A 25,512-nucleotide genomic window follows, 5' to 3' on the forward strand; every position below is an offset into this window, starting at 1 on the left:
GAGGGAGGGAGGGAAGGAAGGAAGGAAGGAAGGAAGGAAGGAAGGAAGGAAGGAAGGAAGGAAGGAAGGAAGGAAGGAAGGAAAGAAAAGAATCTCAGCTTCTTCTCTCAAACACAGTTGTCTTTGTGTGTGTCTGGCACATGCTTTCTTTTAACCGTCTACCCTCTTTAAGAACTGGAGACAGTGCTTATTGCTGTGGTGGATTCTCTCCCCTTTCCATCTAGTTGTTTTACATGCTAATACATTGCCATCTTTCAAAGAAAGTACTGTGAAATGGGAAGGCTGTCATACAGAGTGAATGGTACTGCAGGGAAATCAGAGACGTGTAGAGAAAACTAATTAAGTAATTTCTTCCCATTGTTCCTTTTCTCTGCAAGGTTTCCTCAGACTAAGGTTTTAATGTAGACTTTGATTGACTTGTGCCTGATGTGCATGATACTTTTGTGCCGGGATAACTACATTGGCCAGTTTGCCAAAACAGCCCATAATAGGAGAGAAAGGAAAAAAACAGAATTTCTCCTGCATCCATGCAGGAACAAGTCCATCCTATTCTCAGATTCTCATTAACATAGAATTAGTCAAAGGGAAACACAGTTTACAGCAAAGTAAAGTAAACAGAAGAGATTCTAGCAATTATTTCATATTATGCATGAAAGAAGGACAAGGAAAAGTTTGGACATCCTCTGAACTAGGGATGGCAAAATTCTGAGTAGGGAATTCTGGAAGTTGAAGTCCACAACTCTTACATTTGCGGAAGTTGGAGAGTCTTGATCTAAATGCTTCCCTGAGAAGCATATGGAGAAGCCCAGTGTCAGACATTTCTGATCAACTTATTTCAAGATTTGTTAAAATAACTCCTAGAATTTCCACTCAGTATGGTTAGATCTATGATATATGGGACACAACCATCTGGATTAGCTACTGTGCATTCTAGAGCACCCATGTCAAACTCGCCGCGCCACATGATCATGACAGTTTTTGCATTGCCGGAGTTGGGGTGAGCACTGCCTCCGCATGATACAACCGACCCATGGGCTGGGAGTTTGACACCCCTTATCTAGAGCAAGTGGGACCAGCATTGGCAACTTTAAGACTGTGGACATGGCTGGCTGGGGAATTCTGGGAGCTGAAGTCTACAAGTCTTAAAGTTGCCAAGGTTGGAAACCCTTGCTTTAAATAGTATCTTTCCTTCTTCCAATGCCCTCCATTCTGATCACTCTTACTCTTCTCCACTCTATCTTTTCCTTTTGCATATGTTTACAACTCTTTCTCTCTTTCCCTTTCTTTATTCTAATTAGGAATATCACTGAAGCATAAAAGCAATGAAGAATGGCTGCAATAGTATTTCCCAAACAAGTAGCCCATCATTTCTGATTCCCCTGGTCCTCATCCAACATAGTCAATGCCCAAGAGAACTGAAATTTAACACATCTGTGAAGAGAGCAAATTGGAGAAAGCAGGAATATAGCATTCCCAAGAACACTTACTGTCAGGCGCAAAAGATCAGGACCGTATATCAAAAGTTGCAATTCAAAAATGATTTATTGCTCAAGCTTATACACAAGAATCTAGTCAGCTAACGTTCAATACTAAATTGGTACCAGATACTGTAGGGGACAACGGAATTCAAGAAGGGTTGGACTTGAACTCTTTATGGCAACGTAATGTTTCCAAATTGATGACATGCTTAACTCTGTCCCAGCTCTGCCTGATCTTCTTCTATGCTTACATTGCACGGTAAGTAGTCAGATTTCTTCAATTTTCTAAAGGCAGTTTTCCCTGCTGAAACTGGGATGCAGTTCCTCCAGAGATCTCCAAATGTTGTCACTGAATTTTTTAAATTATAGAGAGAAAAAAGCATACTCTGGGGCAATAATGATGATATTATAGTTACATGAATTAATTGCCATTAGACTAAAGTTTGAATTATGTTAAATATAATGTAGCTTTTGTCCTGCCTCACTTATTGAGAGCATGGCATGCCACTCAAAGCATGTTCCTCAGTTCAACTCACGTAGACTAGGGTTGTCAGTTGGGTGATGCCCTTGTCTAATTAACAACCACTTTCTAATTCTAGTCCTCCCATCAAGTGCTCTCCAAATCAGTTCCTTATCTGCATATTATATTGGGCGATGTAGAAAATCTTGCAATGGGCGTTCACAGTCTGTGAGAGCAATATTTGAAGGTGGACCAAAAAAACCCCACTTTTTAACAAAAAGTATATAATTCATCCCAATTCTCACACATTCTAGCCAATGAACAACAAAGGTAAAATTTGCAATCAATGTGCTAAATTAAAACCTATTCTAGCTATGGCTTTTAGCTGCTGCCTCAGCAAAGATCGGGTATTCAGAAGGACCACCAATTCACCAACCACCTACTTTGGGATAGGAGGGCGACATAAATCAAGAATGGCCATTGGGACGAATGATATTGGGTTCTCACCTTTTTTTTCCCCTTGTAAATAAGTGTTCTGTCTTGGTGGAATTTAATATGAGCTTATCTTCCCAATCTAGATCATTTCAGAACTTCCAGGACCTCCAGTTTAACCTATATAACTGGGTTTCATCTGCAGACTGAGGTCTTTTCATCTGACAAAACTTTGATCTCTTATCACAGTATTTACATTTAAGTATTTCGATATAAATGATAGCTTCTTTAGATCACAGCATATTTGTATGTAAATTCATGGGAACAGTCTGCTGCAGAGACTCACGTATTGCAGACAAGTTCCACGCATGCTATTTTAATTGTAGGGATAAAGCAAACAGTGCTTTTCACTCCAGAGAGTCATAATATTCATTTACTTGAACAAAAACTCTCATTTATCAAAGATCTCTGCCAATGTTTGTTTCAAAGATCTTGTTTTAAGCTTGAAATGATATCACTTTGCACTCCTACTTTTCACATCAGCCTAGACTCCACCATCCTTGTTACTTCAATGATAGGTTATTTTTATCTTTTCATTCACAACCATCAAAGCTTCAATATTCTTCCTGGATCACATTCTCTGTTCTTGCCAAGCCATTCCCTCAAGTGCTTTTCTCCACACTTACTAAATCCAGTTGCAATTTCTATGTTTTTTGAACCATAACACAATAAAAACAAGCATGCTTCACTGCTACATTCTCTGGTGTTTTGCTGGTCTACCAAAGGAGTTCCTCAAAAGATTAATGCATTCAGTGGGGACAATAACTAGGAGCTGGAATTCTACTATGCATGCTAAATCTCTTTTCTGTTGTCAGCTGGAAAACAAGACTGCCTAAAAAGACAAAGGGTAACATCCAACACAGTCCGGAGGTAGACAAGAGACCTTTTTTTTTCCTCCTCTGGAACAGAGCTCAAAGTGGCAGGAGGAATCCATTTTCCTCATAAATGATATGCCATCAATGGATAGGCACAGATGAATCTCACCTGAAACCCCAAAGTGCTATTCAAAAGAAAGATTTGTTTACAAGTAGCATAGCCAATGCATTTTAATGTGCTGTGTGCATTTGGATAAAAGGAGGAGCACATTCCATTCAACATTGAAACAAGTTTAAGGCCACATAAGATGTTTTCTCTCATGGCTGGCAAAAGCTATAGCTGCAATGCATATTTCAGTTTAATAACTATTAATGAGATTTTTGCCTGCACATTTAAGCTCCTTGTCCCTTTACCTGAAAAAAATGCAAAAGTCTCAGTCAGCCATTATTTCCTCTTTCTTCTGAGTCAGAAAAGCAGGATTTCCTACTTTGGAAGAAATTAATCAGACAGAATTCTATATTAGAGAAACAAGAGTCAACCTATGTAATAAGAGAAAGTTTTCTGAATGAAGCTGTAGAGTTTGCCTGGAGCTGAGAATCTTTGGTCGGGTTTGGTTTTACTTGCTTTTAAATTTTGGACAGAGCATGGTTTTAAAGGAAATACTAGATTTTATATACTTTTAGCTAGGGTTCCCTAAGCTGCTGTATTCTCAAAGTCTTAATATTAACTAACCTGATGATTAAAAGCACAACACATGACAGTGTTAATTTCAATCTTATAAGGCAGTGAACTCCTGACCAAAAGAAGTAGCATTTATAGCTGTGAGAGACTCAGCAAGTGCACCACTTATTCAATATTTATATTTCTGCACCAGGATACGGGAGTAATCAGTACTGTGCAAGACTTAAGAAAAACTATACATGCTGGACTTCTACCCACCCCACTGTGAAGGAAAGAGCACCCAGAAGGTAAATTCATCAATCTGAACAACTCACAAGCCTCCAAGGTAGGGTTGCCAAACTTCTAGAGCCCGTTTTATCAGTGTACAGCGCGCGCACACACACACACACACACACACACACACACACACACACACACACACACACACAAAACAGGTCCAGTAGCCTTGGCTGAATCTTTCCTTTTCTCAATAGATAGCCATTGTGGTTCACAATGCATTCTCCAACTTCATTTCTATCTTCAGTTCAGAGCTTCAGTCTAGAGCTGGTGAATTGCTCAAATATTTACTACTGTTATTATCTCTCTCCCTCCCTCTCTCCCTGCCCTATGTGTTTGTGTGTGTGTGTGTATGTGTACTGTATATCCCTTGCCCTCTCCCCTGCTTTCTATTCCACAATCCCTCTACAAGAGTGTTACTGATACTGCCTCCAAGTCTATGCTAGCCTTGTTGCACTGAGCTTGGTAGTTTTAGAGCAGAAACATAGAAAGAGCAAAGTAAATCCAGTTTTCTTCCCTGTACTTTTCTCAAATAGTCTTCTACACCTCTAGCTTAGAATGCAAGTGAAACAGAGATAATGAATTAAGAGTTATGCCTGATGGTGCAAAGGAATTCTAGTAGGTTTAGAGGACTGTTCTTCATTTTATAGTCAGCCTCCTGCCCGTTTCTAGGTTTGCCCGTTTGATGACTTTGCTCAGATTAAAACAGAGGTAGTGCATGTCCTGCATCCCCATATACCCAATGCAACTCTCAATCCCCCTTCCTCAATTGGCCTTACAATCCACTACAACACCCATAGCCAGTTTGGAAACCACTAGTGGTTTAACAATTCATCCTGTCAAACCCCACCTAGCTATCAAGGCCAAGAAAGTAAGAACAACACAGATTTTGTCAGGCCTCTTTAATGCTAGTCTGGAGTAAATATAGAATCTTAAAAGCCATAATTGGAACTTCCCAGCCTCAGCAATACTGTAGTGAGTTAATTAAGTTGGAGACACTTTGAAGTGCTTTTTCCACCTCTCTCGGCAGCTGGACTGAATTACCTTTTTTTGAGATAGACAGTCAACTGGCTTGCCCTGCAGCATTCCCACAACCTGTTCGGCTTCCTCACATCCTGCTAGCCCACAACTATTTGCACATATTCTCATGACTTTGCCACCATATCATACCCATCCACTGTTAAAGCAGCCTAGAATTATTCTTAGTTATTGCAGTTTGAAACTCCTTTAGTCTTCTACTTCCACCTCTAATTTTCCCAGGGTTGGAAGTGGAAGACCTTGGCAACATAATGACCTATGGACTTCAATTCCCAGAATTCCTGTGCCAGGTAAAGTTGCCATAGTTGCCCACCCATAGTCTAGAGGAGGGGTCTTCAAACTTGGCCCGTTTATGATTTGTGGACTTCAATTCCCAGAACTCCTCAACCAGGGTGCCTGGCTGAGGAGTTCTGGGAGTTGAAGTCCACAAGTCATAAAAGGGCCAAGTTTGAAGACCCCTGGTCTAAAGTCTAGACCATCTAGACCAAACATGTCAAACTCGCGACGTCATGTGATGTCGCACAACAACATATCGGGACGGTTTTGCCATTGCTGGCAATGGGGTAGGTGTGGCTTCCGGGTGACGCGTCCTGATCTAGACACCCCTGATCTAGACCATCTAAAGGATGATGCATCTGGAATAGTGATCAACCCGCACCGATTTACACAAAACATACATACATATATGGATTAGAGATTTGGAGTTGACATAGGAACAGTGGTCTAGCAGGGTTATCAGTTTCCCAGAAGATCAATAGTTCTCTGAAATAAGTTCACAGACACAGAAATATAGAGGTTATCTGCAGGTTGGAATCAGAATTTTCTGACTCCCTATACTCAAAGGTGCTTCTTTCAAAAAGCAACTGGACTTTCTTTGTTTTTGCTTGAAGACATTTCGCTTCTCATCCAAGAGGTTTCTTCCGTTCTGAATGAATGGTGGAGAACAGATTTATATTCAGATGGTCTAGATGGGTCTTTAGACAGCAGATGGATCTTTAGATGGTAGCATCAACAAAATCTTTCATATGGCAAAAGATGCCAGGAAAACTACTAATTGATACCCTGAAACTACACCAGATTAAACTGTATGAGAGCCGCAACACTATCTGGCTTCAGTGTTGAGGCATGTAAACAGAACCTTCAGGGACAGTGCAAGTCAGTTTGATCTCAAGAATAAGGGAAAAAGACATTTTCCTTACAGCCATATAAGTCTTCACTGCTACTAGAGGGGTATCCACTCAAGTTCGTCCATGGCATTATATAAAAAGCACCCAAGATATATGTTTTGAATTTCTGTCACTTACGCACACTCAGTCTCAAGGATACAAATATTTGTGGGATCCTTGGTGCTCTCTGGAGCTTGGTGGGGTTTGTTTTTGCAGCACTGATGTTACTGCACTGCTCTCTTGCCATACTGATAATGTCACCCAGTCTGGTAATGAAATGTCTGCAAGAAACCCATCCAACTCACAGAACACCAAAGACTCCATAGTTCATCACCTAAGCTATAAGTATCCTCTTCAGTTACACGGCTCTTTTTAAAAAACAACAAATTGTCCTATTAAATTAAATCGTAAATAATACCTTATCTATCCATTAAGAAAATTTTTCACAGGTTGTGAGAGGAAGAGAAAGCTATATTACAGCCCATAAACTACTACCATAGCTAGCTGGTCATTCTGCTTCAGTTTCACTCCATTGAAGCTGGCAATTCCACCCGGCAGGTTTGGAAATGTGAAGAGGTGGGAGGAGACAGCATAATAAAATATCTGTTCAAAATCTATTATGTAAATTGTTTTAAACTGAACTACACAGAGAGCGCATTTTCTTTTTCATGGTTAAGGGAGCACAACATATGAAACCTACCAAACAAATACATCAGGCTTTTCCTAACATTATTTTTGTAGTCATGAATTTTACATTCCATTCAAATGCTGCACTACATAATACAAGGTATGTTGGGAAGGGAGCTTGCTTACTGTCCGTTGCCCAAGCCCATCATCAATGTTACTCCAGCCTTTTTTTTTTTGTATCACTGAGATTGCAGCATAAATGAGTACATCTACGCTATGGCATACCGACAACTGGTCCTGGGTTTATCCACTGCAATTAAGAATAATATTAGAGGTTTGCCATCATAAGCTGAGGCATGTTTTCAATCAGAAACAGTCCAACTGATTCTGGTTCTGCTTAGCAATCGGCAAGAAATTGCAAACACAATAGATCACATGTTTGGGAGAACCAGTAGCCAAACTATTTCCGAATGCTGTATAGCCAAATGATGTCTTCAACAAGCTGTGCATTTAGGCTCCATAAAACTGCAGTCAGTTTCTAACAAACAAATTCATCCATGGCATTTATTTCATCTGGAAAAGGAGCACTTAAATCATTCCATAAATGCAGACACAAATCATCCCAAGTGATTTGATGGGACTTAAATGGAACTTTAGCTAAAATTTTGGGGGAACATGTACACTTACGAGCCGCCCATGCTGAATAAAATAACCATGTTTGGCAAAAGTATATTGAACCCTCTCTGCGCATAGTCTTTTTTTTCTACTTGCAGTGTTTGCTATAGAAAATGCCACGTTGGAATTATTCCGCTGCCTTAGATGGCAAGTAACAATTACTATTTATTAATTAATCCTGGTCCAATGTTGCCTCCCCCATTTTAATTGGTTGTTATGAAGAGATAATAAGATACTTTCATGTTTATATATCGGTTGTGCCTACCACTGTAGAATTGTAGCACCAATATTTAAAGACGTGGCTATGTCAACTGCAGGTTATGGTTCTGGTTTGAGAAACAAAGCAATCAAGAGCACTCAACGGATAATGCAGTGCCAAACGTTTGTATGCATTTAAAAAGCAGCCAAAAATCCAGGCTAAGAAAAAATATCACAGAGCCGATGATCAAACAGCATGTATGCATGCAGTACAGCCCATCCCCAATTATGCAAACTAGGTACCTTCCTCACTATGCATCCCTGTGGGACAATGTAACCTTATATAAACATTCTTCCCAATTAAAAGAAAATGTAATTATTCAAATGATTCTTCTCTCTAGAAGCAGGAAAGGAGGCCCATGCTAAAAAGGGAGAGACTGAGAGGCAGCAGTGAAATTAAAAGGCTCCTTCCCCATTAAAAAAAAAAAAAAGAATTTGAATAATTTATATTTTAGAATGTGCATGCAGTAACTATTTAACTCTATTGTTGAAATATTCTTCTCCTAAGAGTTATTATTCTACGGGATGGCTTTTACATTGTTGGATGCTGAAGGCATACCTAAAAAAATATGGATCAGATTTAAAATTCTAATCTTTAGACTTAAAAATCTAATCTAAAATTCTACAACGTTGATTGGAAGTGATAGGGTGATCTAATCTCCAATAATATCTTCTTCCACTCATATGTTGGCTTCTGCACGTTTGCTTATGCCCTTTCTCCATTGATCCGTCATTAATATTTCCATATATTTTTTTATAAAAGCCGAATCAATAGGAGGCCTGCATGAGCCCAAAGTCAGATAAGTATGTCCTGCAATTTGAAAAATGCCAATTTTGGCATAATAGTTAGGACCTCCTAGACTTATAAGGGAAATGAAAACTAACTATTAGGAAATAATTTTGAATTATTGCTCAGCCCAGACAATATAGATCAGGGGTTCTCAACCTTGACAACTTTAAGACTTGTGGACTTCAACTCCCAGAATTCTTCAGCCAGCAAATTCTGGGAGTTGAAGTCCACAAGTCTTAAAGTTGCCAAGGTTGAGAACCCCTGATATAGATGGACTTGAGATAACAAAGGATACTCCATTATTAAGTGATGATGTACTAGGATGAGAAACAGAAACTGTTTGTGAATTAAAATAAGAATATATTTAAGTAAGTAATATGTGTATTTAGATATTATAACTTTTATGTAGTGAGATAAAGAAAATTTGGGTTACCCGAAACTTAAATACTATGGATATTAAAGGTTAAATTGGAGCAATGTAATTAAAAACTAAAAATTAGGTAAAACTTTAAAAGAGGATACGGATATCTATAAGCAAAAAATGTATTGATAATTGAGTTTGATACAATTAGAAATTTATTAGTTTAAATATGATATAGCAAATGTTAAGGGAAATAGAGAAGAAATATTTGATGAGGTAACCTGAGATATGTACTAAAGATTTTGTTATTGAACTATTGACCAACCCAATCAACACGTTACGTTGCTTTCCAAATACTTAAATGTAAAACTGGAAAACCAATAAAATATTATAAAAAGAAAAAAGAAAATGCCAATTTTAAGGTGGAGGATAGATCTATTTAAATGAAGAAATATATCAAATTCTGACTCTCATTTTGGTTCATCAGCTATTGCTTTATATTTTGAAATTTGATAAGTAATCTTTGTCATTGGTGTTTACCTTTGCATTTCTAATCTGCTTTATTTTTGCTTTCCAGTCCTACAGCATGGATCCCTCATTGCTTCTATCTTGAAAAAAATCTTTCTTATGGTTTAAAAATGGAGAGCAAACTTTAACAATGTTAAATGGTTAAACAATGATTTTCCAGCTTCTTCTGAAGTAGAAAACAATACATCTCCAACCAAAAATCAATATTGCACATGTACATTTTATAATTCTACCAAAACATAACAGCCCCATTTACAATCTAAAAGATCTGGATGAATAGCCGGTCAAATAAATGCAGTGATCTTGTTTTAATCTCCAGCGATCACTGAGGTGTTTCTGAGAATAGATACAGGAACAGAAACTTTCTCATGCAATAGCTACTTGAAAGCAAGAACACACCAACCCTTACAAAAGAATGCCAGTTCTCTGCAGTATTTCTCAACTTCAATAACTTTAAGAGATATGGACTTCAATTCCCAGAATTCCACAACCAGCATGCTGGGAGTTGAAGTCCACACATCTTAAAGTTGCTAAGGTTGAGAAAGACTCCTCTACGCCCTTGAATTACAACCAACAATGCAACCTTTACACACTAGTCATGCCTTCGCATACAAAACTCTCTCCCTTTCTGAAGATATCTGTAGGCCTTACAAAATTTACACATATGTGAAAAATGTCTTATCAATAACAGAAAATACTCATTATATTGATCAGCCCTTGGCATTTCTGGGATAGAGAGCAAGATGTCATTTCTACAAGTAGTTCTCGATTTACAAACTTTCATTTAGTGACCATTCGAAGTTACAAAGGCACTGAAAAAAGTGACTTATGACTATTTTTCACACTCATGACAGTTGCTGCATCTCTATGGACACATGATAAAAATTTGGATGCTTGGCAACTGGCTCCTATTGGTTACAGTGTCCCGGGATCATGTGATCACCTTTTGCCATCTTCTGACAAGCAAAATCAATGGGAAAATCAGATTCTTTTAACAATTGTGTTACTGATGGGGCAAAACTCACCTAGCTACTGCTTACCAACAGAAATTTTGGACTCAATTCTGTTTGTAAGTCAAGGACTACCTGTACTGTAACAAAAAAGCAAATAATAATAGTGACTTGGAACAGCTGCTAGCATAAAACACCTATCACAATGTACTCACAGACAAGGAAGTAGCCCCAGACATTCCTGCTGGTTTGGTGGGGGAAGCAGAGGAGAAAAGAAACAAGCATTCTCCATGATGGACTAACACAGGTGGTCTCCAAACTTGGCTGGCTGAGGAATTCTGGGAGTTGAAGTCCACAAGTTTTCAAGTTGCCAAGTTTGGAGACTAATAGGTATGCCAAATCCAACAACTGAAAAATAGCATGGGCTACTCTAGGTGGAATGGGACAACTCAGCATGGCCAGCTCGGTGTCACCAGCTCACTACTGCCAGCTTGCCACCACCAAGATTCCTCTGCCAATTCATCACTGGCAACTTGCTGGAGGACAATTCCAAATGGCCAACTCGCCATGAAGATAACTCACCATGGGCAGCTGGAGCCGGACAGGTGAGTGAGCAGGTGGGCAGAGGACAGAGCAGCGGCAGTGGCCAGGGTCTTCCCATTTTCACACACATCCACGCAGCTGCCAAGCTCCAGGCCAAAGAAGCCACGTATGGTGGCGGTAGGTGGAGTAGGCAGTGGGGAAGCGGCGGTAGCTGGGGGAGTCCCATTTTCACACACACCTCTGCTGCCGCTGCTACCACTACACTGAACCCCAGGCCAAAGAGGCTGGGATATGTGGCACCAATAACATCCCCACTATCTGCCCTGCCCACCACTGCTGCCCCCATCCCCGGTCTCTTTAGAGATGGGCAGCAATGGTGGCAGCAGGAGGTGTGAAAATGAAAAGCCGGCAGCTGCCACCGTTGCTCTGTGCTCTGCCCACCTGCTCACTCACCCACCTTCCCAGCTCTCTCTCCAGCCACCTGCAGCGAATTATCCTTAAGGCAAGTTGGCCGTGTGGAGTTGTCCTGTGGCAACTTGGTAGGGGCGAGCTGGCGGCAGTGAGCTGGCCATGGTGAGTTGACCATATCAAGTTATCACTCTGGATGGGTCAGGGATCAGGGAGGAACCCTTACAAACGACCTGGGTTCACCCAACCTTGCTAACCTTTGATCAGCCTTTCTTAGATATCTAACAAAATATAGGTAACCCTTGACCTACAACTATAAGGGAGCCCAAAATTTTCATCGCTAAGCAAGGCAATTGTTAATTGAGTTTTGCTCCATTTTACCGTCTTTTTTGCCACAGCTGTTAAGCAGATCACCACAGCTGCTAAGTGAATCATGCAGTCATTAAGTGAATCTGACTTCTACCACTGACCTTACTTGTCGGAAGTTGACTGGGAAGGTTCCAAACGGTGATCACATGACCCCAGGCCAGGGCAACCATCATAAATACATGCCGGTTGCCAAGTGCCTGAATTTTGATCACTTGACTGTAGGGATACATCAGTCCGTGTGAAAACTGGTCATTAAGTAACTTCAGACAGTCACTAAACAAATGGTTGTTAAGTCAAGAACTACCTGTATACCAGCTGTTCTCAATAACCAGCCTCCTACAGCTTCAGGGCTGAACAAGAGTGATGGGTTGGTTCTAAATTAAACAAATGGATTCCCATCTAAGTCTTGGATGTAATAATTCATCCAAGCCCAAGCAGTAAGTGGACTCAAGGCTAGGTTGTCATACAAACCATACATTACCACTGTCAGCAATAAATCTCCTCTCCTCTCCCCACCTCAACCTCTCCTGCTTTAGTCCGCTCTTTTCTTAAATAGCTCCATATCAAGCCCCAACCTAATTAAAAACAGCTTCCTCTGCAGCAAGAGCGGCCTTGATTTCACTTATTTACACATTAACTGCCGCCTCCGCTTGGCCAACCCAGCCTATTCCCTGTACTACGCCGGGGCCTTTTATCTGCCCTGGACAGCATTTTCTCCAGCAGATGAAGTAGATGCCGATTGATTTGCTGTCGAGCATGGTAAATTAATAGCAACAAATTGCTGAGGGCCCCCATCTCACTGCAAACCACCATGCTTCGGCAGTTTTGCTTTATTCGCTCCATGATGGGCAGCAGTCAGGCCTCTTCAAGTCTATTTCGCCTTAACAACCCGCAATACTTTTCAATGGTGAAAATAGAGCTGTTCCTTGTAAGTCAGAAATCAATAGCCTATTGCCCTTAGAAAATGCTAAACAAGCAGTATTGGCAATCCACTTGGTACCAGAGGGTATCAGATATAATGCAAATCCATACCACTTCCCTCCGTGTAGTTATTACAGTTTGCTAAAAGGTTCCTAATGCCATTTATCATCATTTACCATCAACTACGGCAGCTACGATTATGATATCCTATCAGCCGGCCAGAGCCCTTTCATTTCAACCCAATTAATATTTTAGTAGCACTCAAAAGGTTGTTGCCTAAGACCTGGAACAAAATTTACATGGATTGGAGCAAAAGGGAGAAAGGAGCCAAGAATGGATTGAATTATTTTTTAAATAATTTTTTCAAAAGATGTCCGGCTTCAAGTTCTGAATTCTTAAAAAAGAAAAAATAAAGAGAGAGAGAGAGAGAGAGAGAGAGGGAGAGGGAGAGAGAGAGAGAGAGAGATTTGTATGAGATTTTCTTCAACTCAAATGAATTTAACTGACTTCCCACTAGTCCTATTTGCAAGTGTCTTATCTGGAAACAAGTGCTGATTTTCATTATAAAGGAATAATAACCCACAAAGTCTGATTTAGAATATTTTATGCAGTATGACAATCTACTTAGCATAACAAAAATAACATTCAAATTTATGCAACAAAATCCTGATTTTTTTTTAATGCTATAATATACGGCACGCATATATGCATGCCCATCACACTATATTCCCTTTTGGGATAAGCACCATTATGCAAAGCTCAGAAAATGGGGGGGGGGGACAATAAGCCAAAGGAATTCAGACATGCAAGAAGAAAAAGAGAAGGAAATATAGCAAAAATCTATAGTGTATCCCACACCATTTATTTTTTCATACCTTTCCATTCTGGCAAACCACGTTCACACACTGCTTCTTATGTTCACAATATTGGGGAGGGGAGAGATCCAGAGAATTTTCAAGGTACTATGATATATGGAGTCAACAGAGATAAATATATTCATACCTTTAACACTATATCCAGTCAGAAGGAGAAACAATGGCGTTCTCTGCTCAATTCTGGGGCAAAAAATGCTCTCTCCCCTCCATGCCTTAATCTGAGACCTTTAAATGCCTGTATGGCAGCTTACTGGTGTCAGCAGATGTCGAAAACACAGATTAAACACTTAGGTTTTTATACCACACACCAGGGTTGTTAGTTTCCATTATTGTTATTATTATTATTATTTTAAAAAGACCAAAATAATTCAGAGAATTCATTTTATCAGTCTAATGCTATTTACCCAGTTACCAAAATCTAAATTAATTATGTTCTCAAACATAATTGTTAAAAATTGGCAACATTATGCAGGCTTAATTAAGATTAAATCCAATTTACTAAATGTACTTTAATTGGTACTAATTACATTAGCTTTCCTTTCAGAATGACAAATTCCCCATAGGTTTCACTTTAATAGTCTTCTATCAAAACCAACACGGGATGACTGATGATCAGCCTAGCAAAAGAGGTGGGGAAGGCAAGCAACCACATCACACTTCCTTTTCACCCCAGCCTTTAGTCCATGTGCAAATGGGGAGAGAGAGAGGGGGGGGGAGGGAGGGGGAGAGAGAAAGAGAGAATGCTCTATGCATTTATCCTTTGATCAATCTGCTAAATCACAGAGGTTTGACACCAGCACAGCAATCATTTTCGGTTCCAATGAAAAATTTCTCTAAAAATAAATACTCTGTGGCCGGGAGCAGCCAAGAAGAACAGATGCCTCAACAGAAAAAAAAAAATACACAAAGGTTTCAAATATCAGGGCCACCAATTACTAGGGTACTTCCAGGGACTCCAGGGAGCCCCACTTTTGAGACGCAAATCCAATAAGCGAATAAGCCTAACCTTATCTAGAGAACTAGACCCAATTATGCCACAGGGCAACTCAGCCGCATTATTGCCTGCTTTCCATTACAAGGGCATCCAGCCACTACATCTGGAAAAAGAAGCTAAAAGAAACCAAGGCTATATCTGCCTAGGAAAACAAATAAAGATGGATAGGTCTCTCGGCTTTGTGTTGGGGCGTGGGGAGATGGAGGAGGGGCACGGAGAAAGAAAATATAATAAGTTGGTGGTTTGCCGAGCTGCAAGGATTCCATAATGTGATAAACTGCCCTCAGGATTTTTTATGTGATTGAATTGAAAAACAAAACCCACAAATAATCCCCAAAGCAGATCACTCAGTCTGAACTGGGTTGTAGGAGGTGGAGGGGGGGCGGGAATCAGGAGAGGAAGAACAAGATGGAAGGATTTGAGGTGGAGGTTTGAAGGCTTTGAAAGGGCGGCCTTCAGTATTTCTGTAATGTCAGATGAAAAGGGTCGGAAAAGAATGTCACAGTAGAAGCTTGGAGAGGAAAACATTTTTGAATCCTCATCACCAATCCTTCTTGTTGTACAGCAGAGAGAAAGGCAAAGATTTTTTTTAAAAGAAACATCCTTCCGTAAAGCATTTCATTCACCCACAGTATATGATGGGAAAGTATTAAGACGCGTTTTGTGAAGATGCAGCATTCATATCACTAATCTTATAGAAAGGAGAGCAATGGGGGGAAATGATAGCCTCATTTAACCCAATTCTTCAAAAACCACCCTAGGTATAAAATGGAGACGTTTCTCAACCCCGTAGTACAGATTGTTTGCAAAGTAAGATTTTTGGAAATACAAGTTAAAGTGGATTTATTTTTCCTTCCTGCCGCAAGTATCCTGGGTGACTTCACATCCAAGCCTTTTATTTCTAACAGATATTTGAAAGAGAAAGTCTCAATACACATATGTAACTACTTCGTGTAAATATAATGTGGCTGATTTGGAACACCTGTGGAAAACTGTATACCAAGATAATGCATAATGGGTTTTGTCGATCACTGTATTTATACAAGCTATAGAAATATATTCTAATGCATAAAAAGGATAAAAAGCTGAACACTGAATTAATTTCAGCAAAAAAGTTTCCCTTTGTTAAAGCCATTGTTGATAAAAAGTCATACACTGGCTGTCACCTGACAGTACTCATTTGCTGATTTAAGTGTTACTTTCCAAAGCTGTGCATATTTCCAAGACTGAACTAGGGACAATTAAATATTGATAGCACACATTTCATTATATCAAAAGACAGTAATTTAAAGTAAAACACATTATGAAATATACTGATATTTTGGCCAGTGTAACAAGTTTCTAATTACACCATCCTCAGAAACTGTGCAATTATAGGATGAGTTCACAAGTAGAATTTCAAGTTAAATGTTCTCATGTTTAGAATTCACTACTGATCAAATAAATCAGATGCTTCCCTTGCCACACTTTTGTTTTACAAGGATTTTAAAAAGTAACTTTGTTTAGGAATGCTTTTAAAATAAAATCATGGTAATAAAGAAACTGAATAATTTCTCAATGCAAAACTAATTAAATATTGGGGTCTATGACAGGAAATCTATGTTTGTTATCAATTAATATGCTCATTAAACAGTTAACAACTTATTAAACTTAGCCAAACTGCTAGACTGCAACACAGGGTTAAACCTCAGCATGGAATCATTTACATGAAAGATATCTGGTTCTAAAAGAGACAGACGCATGCATGAATGAGTAAATAAATTAATGAATGGAAGGAAGGAAGAAGCAACAATTCATTTTTTGCAACATTTTTAACCTATATATCCTGATAAGCTTATCTACTTACATATTGTTTCACTTCAAATAAAGACAACTAGTCATTCATGATAGATTTACTTTACGGTGGGAGCTGGTATATGCATCAAAAGGCAGCAACTGACAGTGATCAACTTTAACCTACAATCCTGATTTTGCAAACAACAAATACTTGAAAGGAGACATTATTTAGACAGCTGTTAGTATAACACAAGAGTTCGTCTTAGGCATGGCTAGAAGGGTTTGTCTCATAAAATAATTAAGACTGGCTCCCTCAGTCTGCTGAAACAATCACATTTTGCAGAACTGAGTAAAATACAACAAACAGTTTTTAACCACAAGGCAAGAGACAAAATATAGTTTGCCTACCTGTTTGTGCATCTCTATATTCAACCCATACGACATTTCATAATACTAAGAAGAAAAAAAACATTTATTTATTTTAGAATTGGCAAGGGCACAAAAGTGACCAACATATAGACTTTTGAAGAAATGTGCTATGTGAAAGTTAAACGTTCCATCTTTCCTACTATAACATCTATCTAAATTGCTGTCTATTTTAATTCTACACTGATCAAATCAAGTTCCAAAAGGGGAAAGTATTCACTTAAATATCGGCAAGGAGGCAAATCTAATTATTAAATATTAAATAAGCACATATATACATTTTCAGTACAAAAATGCTAAAATGTTGGAAATGCTAAAAAGCTGGCATTAACATTGTTATTAGGCAATAACAGAAATTTATCCTATGTTTCATATTTAAAAATAGAATGGCTGCATCTATATTGTATATAGGTTCTGAAACCAACACACAGGCAAAGCTACCTAGTTACATCATTGTATTTTCTTGCACCAAATGGTTGCTCAATTTTGCCAGATAGCACTATATGTACCAACTACATTAGATAATTGAAGGCCAGAATATGAGCTTTGATGGATAGCTTTGCTTTGGCTAGAAGGCAGCATATCTCTCAAGGTTACTATCCTCTTTAAAACTGAGTCACTCCATCACATAAAGAAAGCAATTATTTTCCCATCTAACTACAGACGAACACATAGAAAACAGCTCTTTGGGTATTATCACAACCCATCAGAAAAAGTAGGTATGGAGAGCCCATCATCTGCCAATTACCGATAAAGGGAATTTGGACAAGCAGGCAAACAAAAACTATCTAAATATTTTTCAACCTTCTGATAGCTGATATCCCCAATCAAACATGGGGCCCGCTCATAAGCAACAGGTTTAAGAATGAAAACTTGATTAAGATGTGAGCAAACAGTTCCCTCACATCTATTAATGTACATTTCTTCCTTTGACACACAGATACAGGAAACACAGATTCCACATCTCAGGGGAAGGGAATAGGATAAACCTGTCAGCTTTCCCTTCGAAGCTGTATAAAAATGCAGACATTATTACCCTGATCAGTCAATAGATAAAGGGGTGCAATGATTCTGTATACTTTAAATACAGAGTACAATCTTAAAGGACTTTCAGCCTTATGATCATAAAAAAGTCTAAGAGGACTTCTGGGCAACCATAAAAGGAAAACTTCACACCTGGGCTATCAACAGTAAGCATACAAAAAAGGTATTCAAACCTAGCCTTTTATCCTGGCACCTTCATCTTAACAGCATCCCGATGGCATACTAGCTAGCTGCCTGCAGCAACCGGAACATTTGGATCTGTTCAAAGACCATACTAATAAAACAGACACTCTGAATTGGTTGCTCTGCTCCTTGCTTACCATGACATAATGTCGCTGCATCTCCGTCTTTTCGCTGGCCAGTTTTTCACATTCTAGCTTTAAACTGTTGGGAGGGGGAGGAAGGGGAGAAAGGGAGACAAAAGACAACCATCTCTGAATATGTAACAACATCACTTTTTAAAATGTTTTAATATATGTAAGCAAGTCACCTAAGTAACATTGATCAATTTTATTTTAAAAAAACTTTGATCATCCCTTTAGTGTCCTTTGTTGACAATTACACTAGTCTTTCCTCAGACAAGCTATAAGAAAACTTTTTGAAGGAAATGGACAAAGTATTTCGGAAGAGAGTGGAAAAAGAGCAAAACAAATAATCTTCCTGGGAAAAAAAAAAGAGAGGGGAAAAAAATATCTAAACACCAAAACTGACAAAGCCGATTATGTCCAAAGCGTAACATTGTATGCTACTATAAAAAAATCTCTTTCAAAAAGACCACTAAACTGTTTTTTTCCGTGTGATCTTGCTTGCCCTCAAACAGACAATGTAACTCAGAGTAAACCACTCGGAGACAGAAAGAGTTGAAAGGTTTTCAGTTTTCAAAGAAAACAGCACAACAGCATCCACAAGCGACATCTTGTGAGCAATAAACCCTCTCTTTCACTCTTCCCACTTAAGAAAAAATAAATAAACCAAACCACAAGGGGGGGGGGGGAAACTTGCTTGTCAAAAAAAAAAGTATAAAGTCTTCTCTGCCCCCCCCCCAAGGATAATGAGCAAACACTCCAGCTCCAGGTCTAATTAACTAGCACTTGATATCATCCGCTGTCACACCACCAAAGAAGAAAATGAGCAATAACAAATGCACCACCCAAACAATATTTAAACCAAAATGTGCCCAGGAGAAAAGGGGGGGGAAGCAAAAAGGCCCCTTTTTTCACACACACCCCTTTGCAATCCCAACTTGAGGAGCAGGTGCTGGCAAATCTTAGCCTCCTCCTTTCCAAAGCTCCCATTTCTGAAACAGCTTCTCTGATCGTGCTTTGTTGAACTCAAAAGAGCTCTTTTATTTATAGGTTGGTAACAGATCTGCCAAGGCTAAGCTTTGGGGGGGGGGAGATTTCTTCTGTTTGGGTGAATTCAGGGAAAAATGTAAGTGCTTTGGATAAAGGGTTTTCAAATATATTCAGGACAATGTTTAAAAGCACACTTGTAATACTTGGGAACATTGTTCTGCTAACAGAGGTCACAGTTTAAGTCAGTCTTTGACAAGAAGATAAAACAAAGGTTGATAAAAGCTGAGACCTCAGTAAAGTAGGGAAGGGTCTTTTTTTTCTGGTGGGGTTGTACCTTTTGAAGAGCACAATTTTAAAAGGAGAGAGCAAGCGAGCGATGCATCCCAAGCAAGATTGAAAAAAACAGCCTTTCATCAAGGCTACAACCTGGAAGTGTTTAGACTAAGAAAGATACCTTCTTTGTAAAGAAAGGTGTATAATTTGTGTAAAGAAGGGGGGGTCACCTCCATTACACACCCATGAATTTTAGGGAAAGCAGGAGACAGGACAGCTGAACTAGAAACAAGCTGCAGGATCAGAGAAAGTAAACACAATTAATTACCTGTGGTACTGAGCCTGTAAAAACTGAAACTCCTCCTTAATCCGATCACAGGATTCAGAAATGGTGAATTTGAAGGGTTGAGCAGGCTGATGCGGTGCCTAGAAGCGGTCATCAGAATATAAAATATTTTAATTACTCCTGTGTTAAGCCAGCCTGCTGGTGCACATAACACATATCAACACACCCAGTGAAGTCACCTCACCGCCACTGATGGAAAGAGCGATTAAAACTCACTTTGGGAAGGTGTGTGCGCGCACATACACACACAGGGGTTTTTTTTCCTTTCCTCATCACAAGAGCTCTCCTTGCCCTACACAAGCACAAAGTCTAGTCTGGTCCACACCTCAAGTAAGCCTCTCTAATTGAGGGAGCGTCTTGCCTTTGATTGCTCATCTTTCCGTGCCAACAAAAGCACCCACAATCATAAAGCTGAGCAAGGTGAAAGTAGACTACAGTTGCCCCTGGGGAGGGGTTATTAATCAGGATAAAAGAGGAGGAAGGGGGAGGGCAAAGGGGGGGAGGGGGAAATCACAAGGCAAAAATGGACAGCGCACCCACAGAGGAACAGAAACCGAATTCAGATTAAGCAAGCTCCGCGCTCCCACTCTAGATCGCCTTTGAAGCTTTCAAAGGCTAGCAAGACGGAAGTAGTGTAAACATATTCCCTGACATCGCGAAGCCTGGAAAGCCAAAAGACAACAATAAGAAAATGGCTACAACTCAATTGTTTCACCCAACTCTCCCTCCCGTCGCTTCCCCCCCCCCTTCCTCTCGTTTGCGGTCTCAAAGCTGGAGGCAAACAGGGAGGCGGGGGGGGGAGAGAAGAGAGGGAAGAGAGATTTGTTCTTTATTCTTGCGGATCGTCCCTAATCTGTTTTCTCTCGCCTGTCCCCCGCCGCCGCCAGCTCCCGGTTCCGCCCCTCCCATTTCGTAAACAAGACTTTCGCGGGTGGGGGAGAAGGGGGGGTCGTCTCCCACGGGCGCCACCAAAATCGCCACCCCCAGCCCCCCGCCCTGCCTCGCCGCTACTCACCGGGTGTCTGCTTTGAGGATACATCTTGCTCAGATCGCGAATCATCCAAACCGATTTAGTGGGTGCTCTGGGCCAGCCGGAAAACTCGGTTCATTGATTTGAACGGCAACAATGCAAAGGAGACGGAGGGGGACGGAGCTGCCCGACGCTCGCGCTTGGAAGAGCGCCTCCGGCTCTGCCCGGGCTCTTCCACCCCGCGGACACGAGTGAAGAAGACACAAGAGGCAGCGGTTGTCTCCCCGGCGAAAGGGAAACCGAGCAACATTCCACAGAGGCTGTCACTGCCCGGCGTACATGATCGCCGGCGAGGCCCCGGTCAATTCCCCGGGTTGCTGCGCTCCCACGCCCAGGGCCTCGGCGCTCCGAAGGTCCGACTACTTCTCGCCCCGCGTGTGGACCGGTTTCCCGGTGAGCTCTCGACGTTCCGAAGGCTTCTCGCTCACGGCTCCCGGCGGCGCCAGCTCCTTCGCTCGCTCTCGGTTCCCGGGTCGGCTCTGCCTTCACTGCGGCTGCCCCTCTCTCTGTCCCCCTAAACGGCAAGCAAGGGAAAAGCAAAGGACAACTCCGTTCATACCAGATCGGATTCTCTCGCGGAGATCCCTCTCGCAGCCGCCTCTTCCGTTTGAAAACTTTTATCGATCTTAGTTGCTGGCCCTTCACAACGAACGAGAGAAGCGCGATAGGGAGCAGAGGAAAAAAAAACAAAAACCACCTCCTCTTTAAGAACTCCCGAGATGAAAAGAATTGGTTGTTATTCCCGTCTTTCTCCCTAGCAATTATGCGCGTCCTCAAATAGCTAAGTGCAATAACCTTTTCTTGTGGGTTTTTTTTTTCCTTCTTCCTTCCCCTTTAAATGCTTCTTGTTCTCCCTCCCCTTTTGTAAAAAAAAATTAAAAATGAAGAAACACGGTCTTGATCAAATGAGTTTTTATTTTCCCTTTTTTTAAAAAAAAAATCCTCTCCTTTTCCTTTCCAACTCTTGCAAATCGCAACACAAAACAATATAACACGAAACCGCAACAACAGCCCAAACCCACCGCTCTGACCAGCTCTAACAACACGCTCTGGCGAGGTGACTCCTTTGACCAAATTTAGCAGCAGCGAATCATTAACATTCTGATACATATTCACAACAATCGGAAGACGAGACTGTCGCAGAGCATCCTGGTATACGTAGTCCTCCGTCCAAGAATTCTTTCGAGCTGACACCGACGATGTACGCCAATAAGAAACTACCATTCCCGTCAGGAAGCACAAAACCTCTTTAGCCTCCTGTCTCGTTCCCCCAAGCGCTCCTCCCACCGAGGGCGTCAACAACGACCAATCAGCGGCGGCCACTCATTAATCGCCGTTCTGTATTAATGCCCATCATTTCGCCTCTGACAAATGGGCTTACGGCTCGGCGGTGCGGGGGGGGGGAGGAAGGAGGAGAGTCAAGTCTCGCCGACCTCCCCACGTGGGGAAGTGACGCGACCTGAGCGGTAGCCAACCCGAAGGATCCGTTGGAAGAGGCCCTCCCCCAACCCTCCCTTCTTCCCTCTGCCCGAGGTGGAGCTTTGAGATTGCTGACGTTCGATTGCGCCGGCGTTCGAACAGGGGAAACATTTGTTCAGCTGTCAATCAAAGTAACGTGGGACGGCTGCTGCTGCTGCTGCTGCCGCCGCCGCCGCCGCTGCCGCTTGTCTGTTGGGTGGTGGCGCGATGAGGGAGGTGTGCGGCTGGAGGAGGAGAGGAGGAGAAGGCCTCCATTGAACCTTGCTGCGTCTCACCCCCCCAGCCAGTGCCACTCACCGCCGCTGTATCACCCACACCGGGAGGAATGCGGACTAATTAGGGGCCAATGTCTCCTTAAAGAGACAAGCTCGGCCTTGTGTAACGTGCCGAACCCCCCGTTGAGACGAGAGGGGGGCGAGAGATCGCGCCGATCCCGCTTCTTTCAGTTCACATCAATTTTACGCGCCACTGGAGCTGGCATAATTTTCATGTGAACGGGACTGAAGCGCTCCGCCGAGTGAGAGCCGGGGGGGAGACGCTCGGGGAGAGCGGCGTGGGCGAGGGGGGAAATAAGGAGAGAGGGAGAGGGGCTTAGACTGGGAGGGAGAGATTGGGATCTTTTCATTTTCTCTCCCATTTAGGGAGAAAGGCAGGATTTCCCGAGGTTATAAAAGAGCGGCTGTTAATTGGGCACAAAGACGCCTGGCGCTGAAACGAAAAGCCGGCCCAAGGAAAAGGAAAGCCGGGCGAACGAAGAATTTATCCGGAGCTAATTTGCCTCAGCGCTTATGGCCTCCGACCATCGGGGCGGCAAGCTAACGTGGGGGGGGGAGGGGAGAGGGAGACGCTACCGCGGCTGCACAAAACGGGGATGGGGATGGGCTGGGTTTCCCTCAGGGATAGAGAAAACTTCGGCGGAATGGATTCGGAAATCTTTGCATATGGAAGCCTTTGCCTTCTTCTCCCGCCAAGGTGGAGAGCTGGGTTGCTTTTTACTCGGAGATGTCCAAACTGGGCGAGTCCGCTTCCTTTGGCGTCCCTCGTCTGTCAAAGGGGAAGTGAAAGAGACAGACTAGACCCGGGGCTCTTTGCTAAGCCTCCCGGGTTCCTGCGAATCGCCCCCCCCTCCCCGCGGGAAAGCTGGCACTTTTGCTTCTTATATACATCAATCAGATGGAAGGAAGCTGCCTTGCGCGGACTGAGCAGGGGAAAAAACGCGTTTGGAAGCATTGCAGCGTTATAAGGGACCTTGACAGCTACTAAGCTTGCTAGGACGCACACAAACGTGGTGGATGTGAATCCGGTTTGAGCATCTTGGGGGTTTTCTGTTTGTTTATTTTCTTCTTTTTTCTCCCCCCCCCCCTCTGTCTCTGTTATCTCTTTCACTTCCTATCCTTTGAGTTGTAGAACAGGCAGAAGTCATGCTTTCAGAGCCTGAAATTTGTGGATCTAGCCAAGAAAATTCACTTGTGCATTGGGACAGTTTATTTTGTACTGAATCAGAGCATAGCTGTACTGTGTTGCCCAGCTTATGTGGCATGTAAGCATAGTGCCATGGGGACTGGTGTGACAGGGGAGTTACCACTGACGAACAAGCCTATCTATCTTTAAATATCGATGGGAGTGGTTAGGTTAAACATGAAGATTTCCCATATTGTGTCCACTAAAGGCTAGGCAAAGAGATAAATCAAACTCATTTGCTCAGAAATCTAATAAATCTAACCCAGAACACTACTTTGTAGTCCACTCCTCGCACGAGAATCCTGTTGTTTTAATCAGAGCATGTCGTCTAAATCTCATTATTTTGCTTATAACCAGAAATGGTTACTTTCAAAGAGAAAATCAATATTGTGTATCAGGATACCGGTCACAACTTTCCCCAATTTAGCATCTTCCACATATGTTGGACTGCAAGTCCCAGATTTTTTTAGCCAAGATGTCTTATGAAACTCATCACAATGTATGACTAAATAAGCTATATTAATGTTGTTTTCCAATTTGGGGGCAAGATGTGTCATGCAAACACTGGGAAGCCAGCTTTTCTAATGGTGCTTGCTTAATATCACCTTGTGATCAAATAACCATTTCTGCTTTCGTCTGAAAAACATTTCATGCTGTTCAATAGGCATTCTTGTTTTCTAAAATAGACTGAGCTTTGTATGCTGCCTGGTAAACAGATCTATATACTGCCCAGATTGCTGCTTCAGTGTCCTCATGCAGGTTGACAATACAGGAAAAAGGGTGGTAGAAAAATAAAAGGTATTGAAAGCTGTGGGCAGTAACCTGGGTCAGCTAGCAAATGCTACCTTAAAAGTCTATCTCGATTTGTGCCTCAAAAATCAATACAGCCCAAAAAGAGTGTCTCCAGCTCGTTGTGAAGGTACTTCTGTTGTCTGAATCAGTGTGCTTGCAGCCTCACAACAGAATCTGAACAAAGAGAACATTGTAACCCCGTACAGCTCATGTAGAGTCCATACAAGCCAGTGCCAGAGCCACACGCTTGGGTAGAAAACAAGAACTGTATTAGTACTTCATGGGAAGTATTCAAACAATTAAAGAGCACTGTTGATCTACTTTCTCACCAAATCCACACTTCCAGGTAATTATTTCATATATTTTTTATGAATCCTAGTAAGCAGTCCGGAATTACAAGAAACTAAATGTTGCCTTTAGAATAAGATCATATATGATTAGGCTTTTGCCCTGGTGACATTGTTTTAAATCTTAGGGTTATCTTGGCATTTTTAATCAGGGTAAGACTAATGCACCACAGCTTTTGATCCTAATAAACATAATGAAAATAGCCCATGAGCTCTTGTTCAGCAGAAGTAAATAACTTTGTATACGTAGTGGTTGCTGCTGGGTATAATTTCAGTCCAAATAACTTGTAAAGAATCAAGATAAGTCTCTCAACCACTGGAAAGATGGCCCTGAAATTCATGTTCACCTGAAAAACAGCTTGCTAAATAGCTGGGGGACAAACTAGACTGAGTGTAGGGAGGAGTCACTTGTTTAAACTTTTGTTTATTCCACTAATCTAATGCATAATATCCGTGACCAACCTTTCCTCTATTGGAGGTTAAATTCCAATCTTTTGAGGAAGAGGTTGTCATATGAAATGGTAGCTCTGAGTAACC

General features: G+C 41.4%; 1 protein-coding gene across 9 annotated transcripts in view; it reads right to left on the reverse strand.

The window, feature by feature from the left end:
• Positions 1–22,137, reverse strand: part of LOC120315955 (transducin-like enhancer protein 4) — a 179,865-nt gene extending 157,728 nt beyond the window's left edge. For 4 of the 9 annotated variants that reach the window (XM_039361089.1, XM_039361081.1, XM_039361066.1 and 1 more), the window contains exons 1-4: positions 20,882–21,912; positions 19,849–19,946; positions 18,273–18,336; positions 16,891–16,935 (exon numbers count right to left, since the gene is read on the reverse strand). In XM_039361089.1, the coding sequence (XP_039217023.1) occupies positions 16,891–16,935; positions 18,273–18,336; positions 19,849–19,946; positions 20,882–20,926 (252 nt within the window). In that variant the 5' untranslated portion in view covers positions 20,927–21,912. The other 5 variants (XM_039361074.1, XM_039361036.1, XM_039361067.1 and 2 more) reach the window with 3 other exon arrangements.
• Between the last annotated feature and the right edge of the window lie 3,375 nt (positions 22,138–25,512).

The sequence above is a fragment of the Crotalus tigris genome, unplaced genomic scaffold, assembly GCF_016545835.1.
Source record: "Crotalus tigris isolate CLP2741 ecotype Arizona unplaced genomic scaffold, ASM1654583v1 scf7180000017585.4430047, whole genome shotgun sequence".
Taxonomy (NCBI): Eukaryota; Metazoa; Chordata; class Lepidosauria; order Squamata; family Viperidae; genus Crotalus; species Crotalus tigris.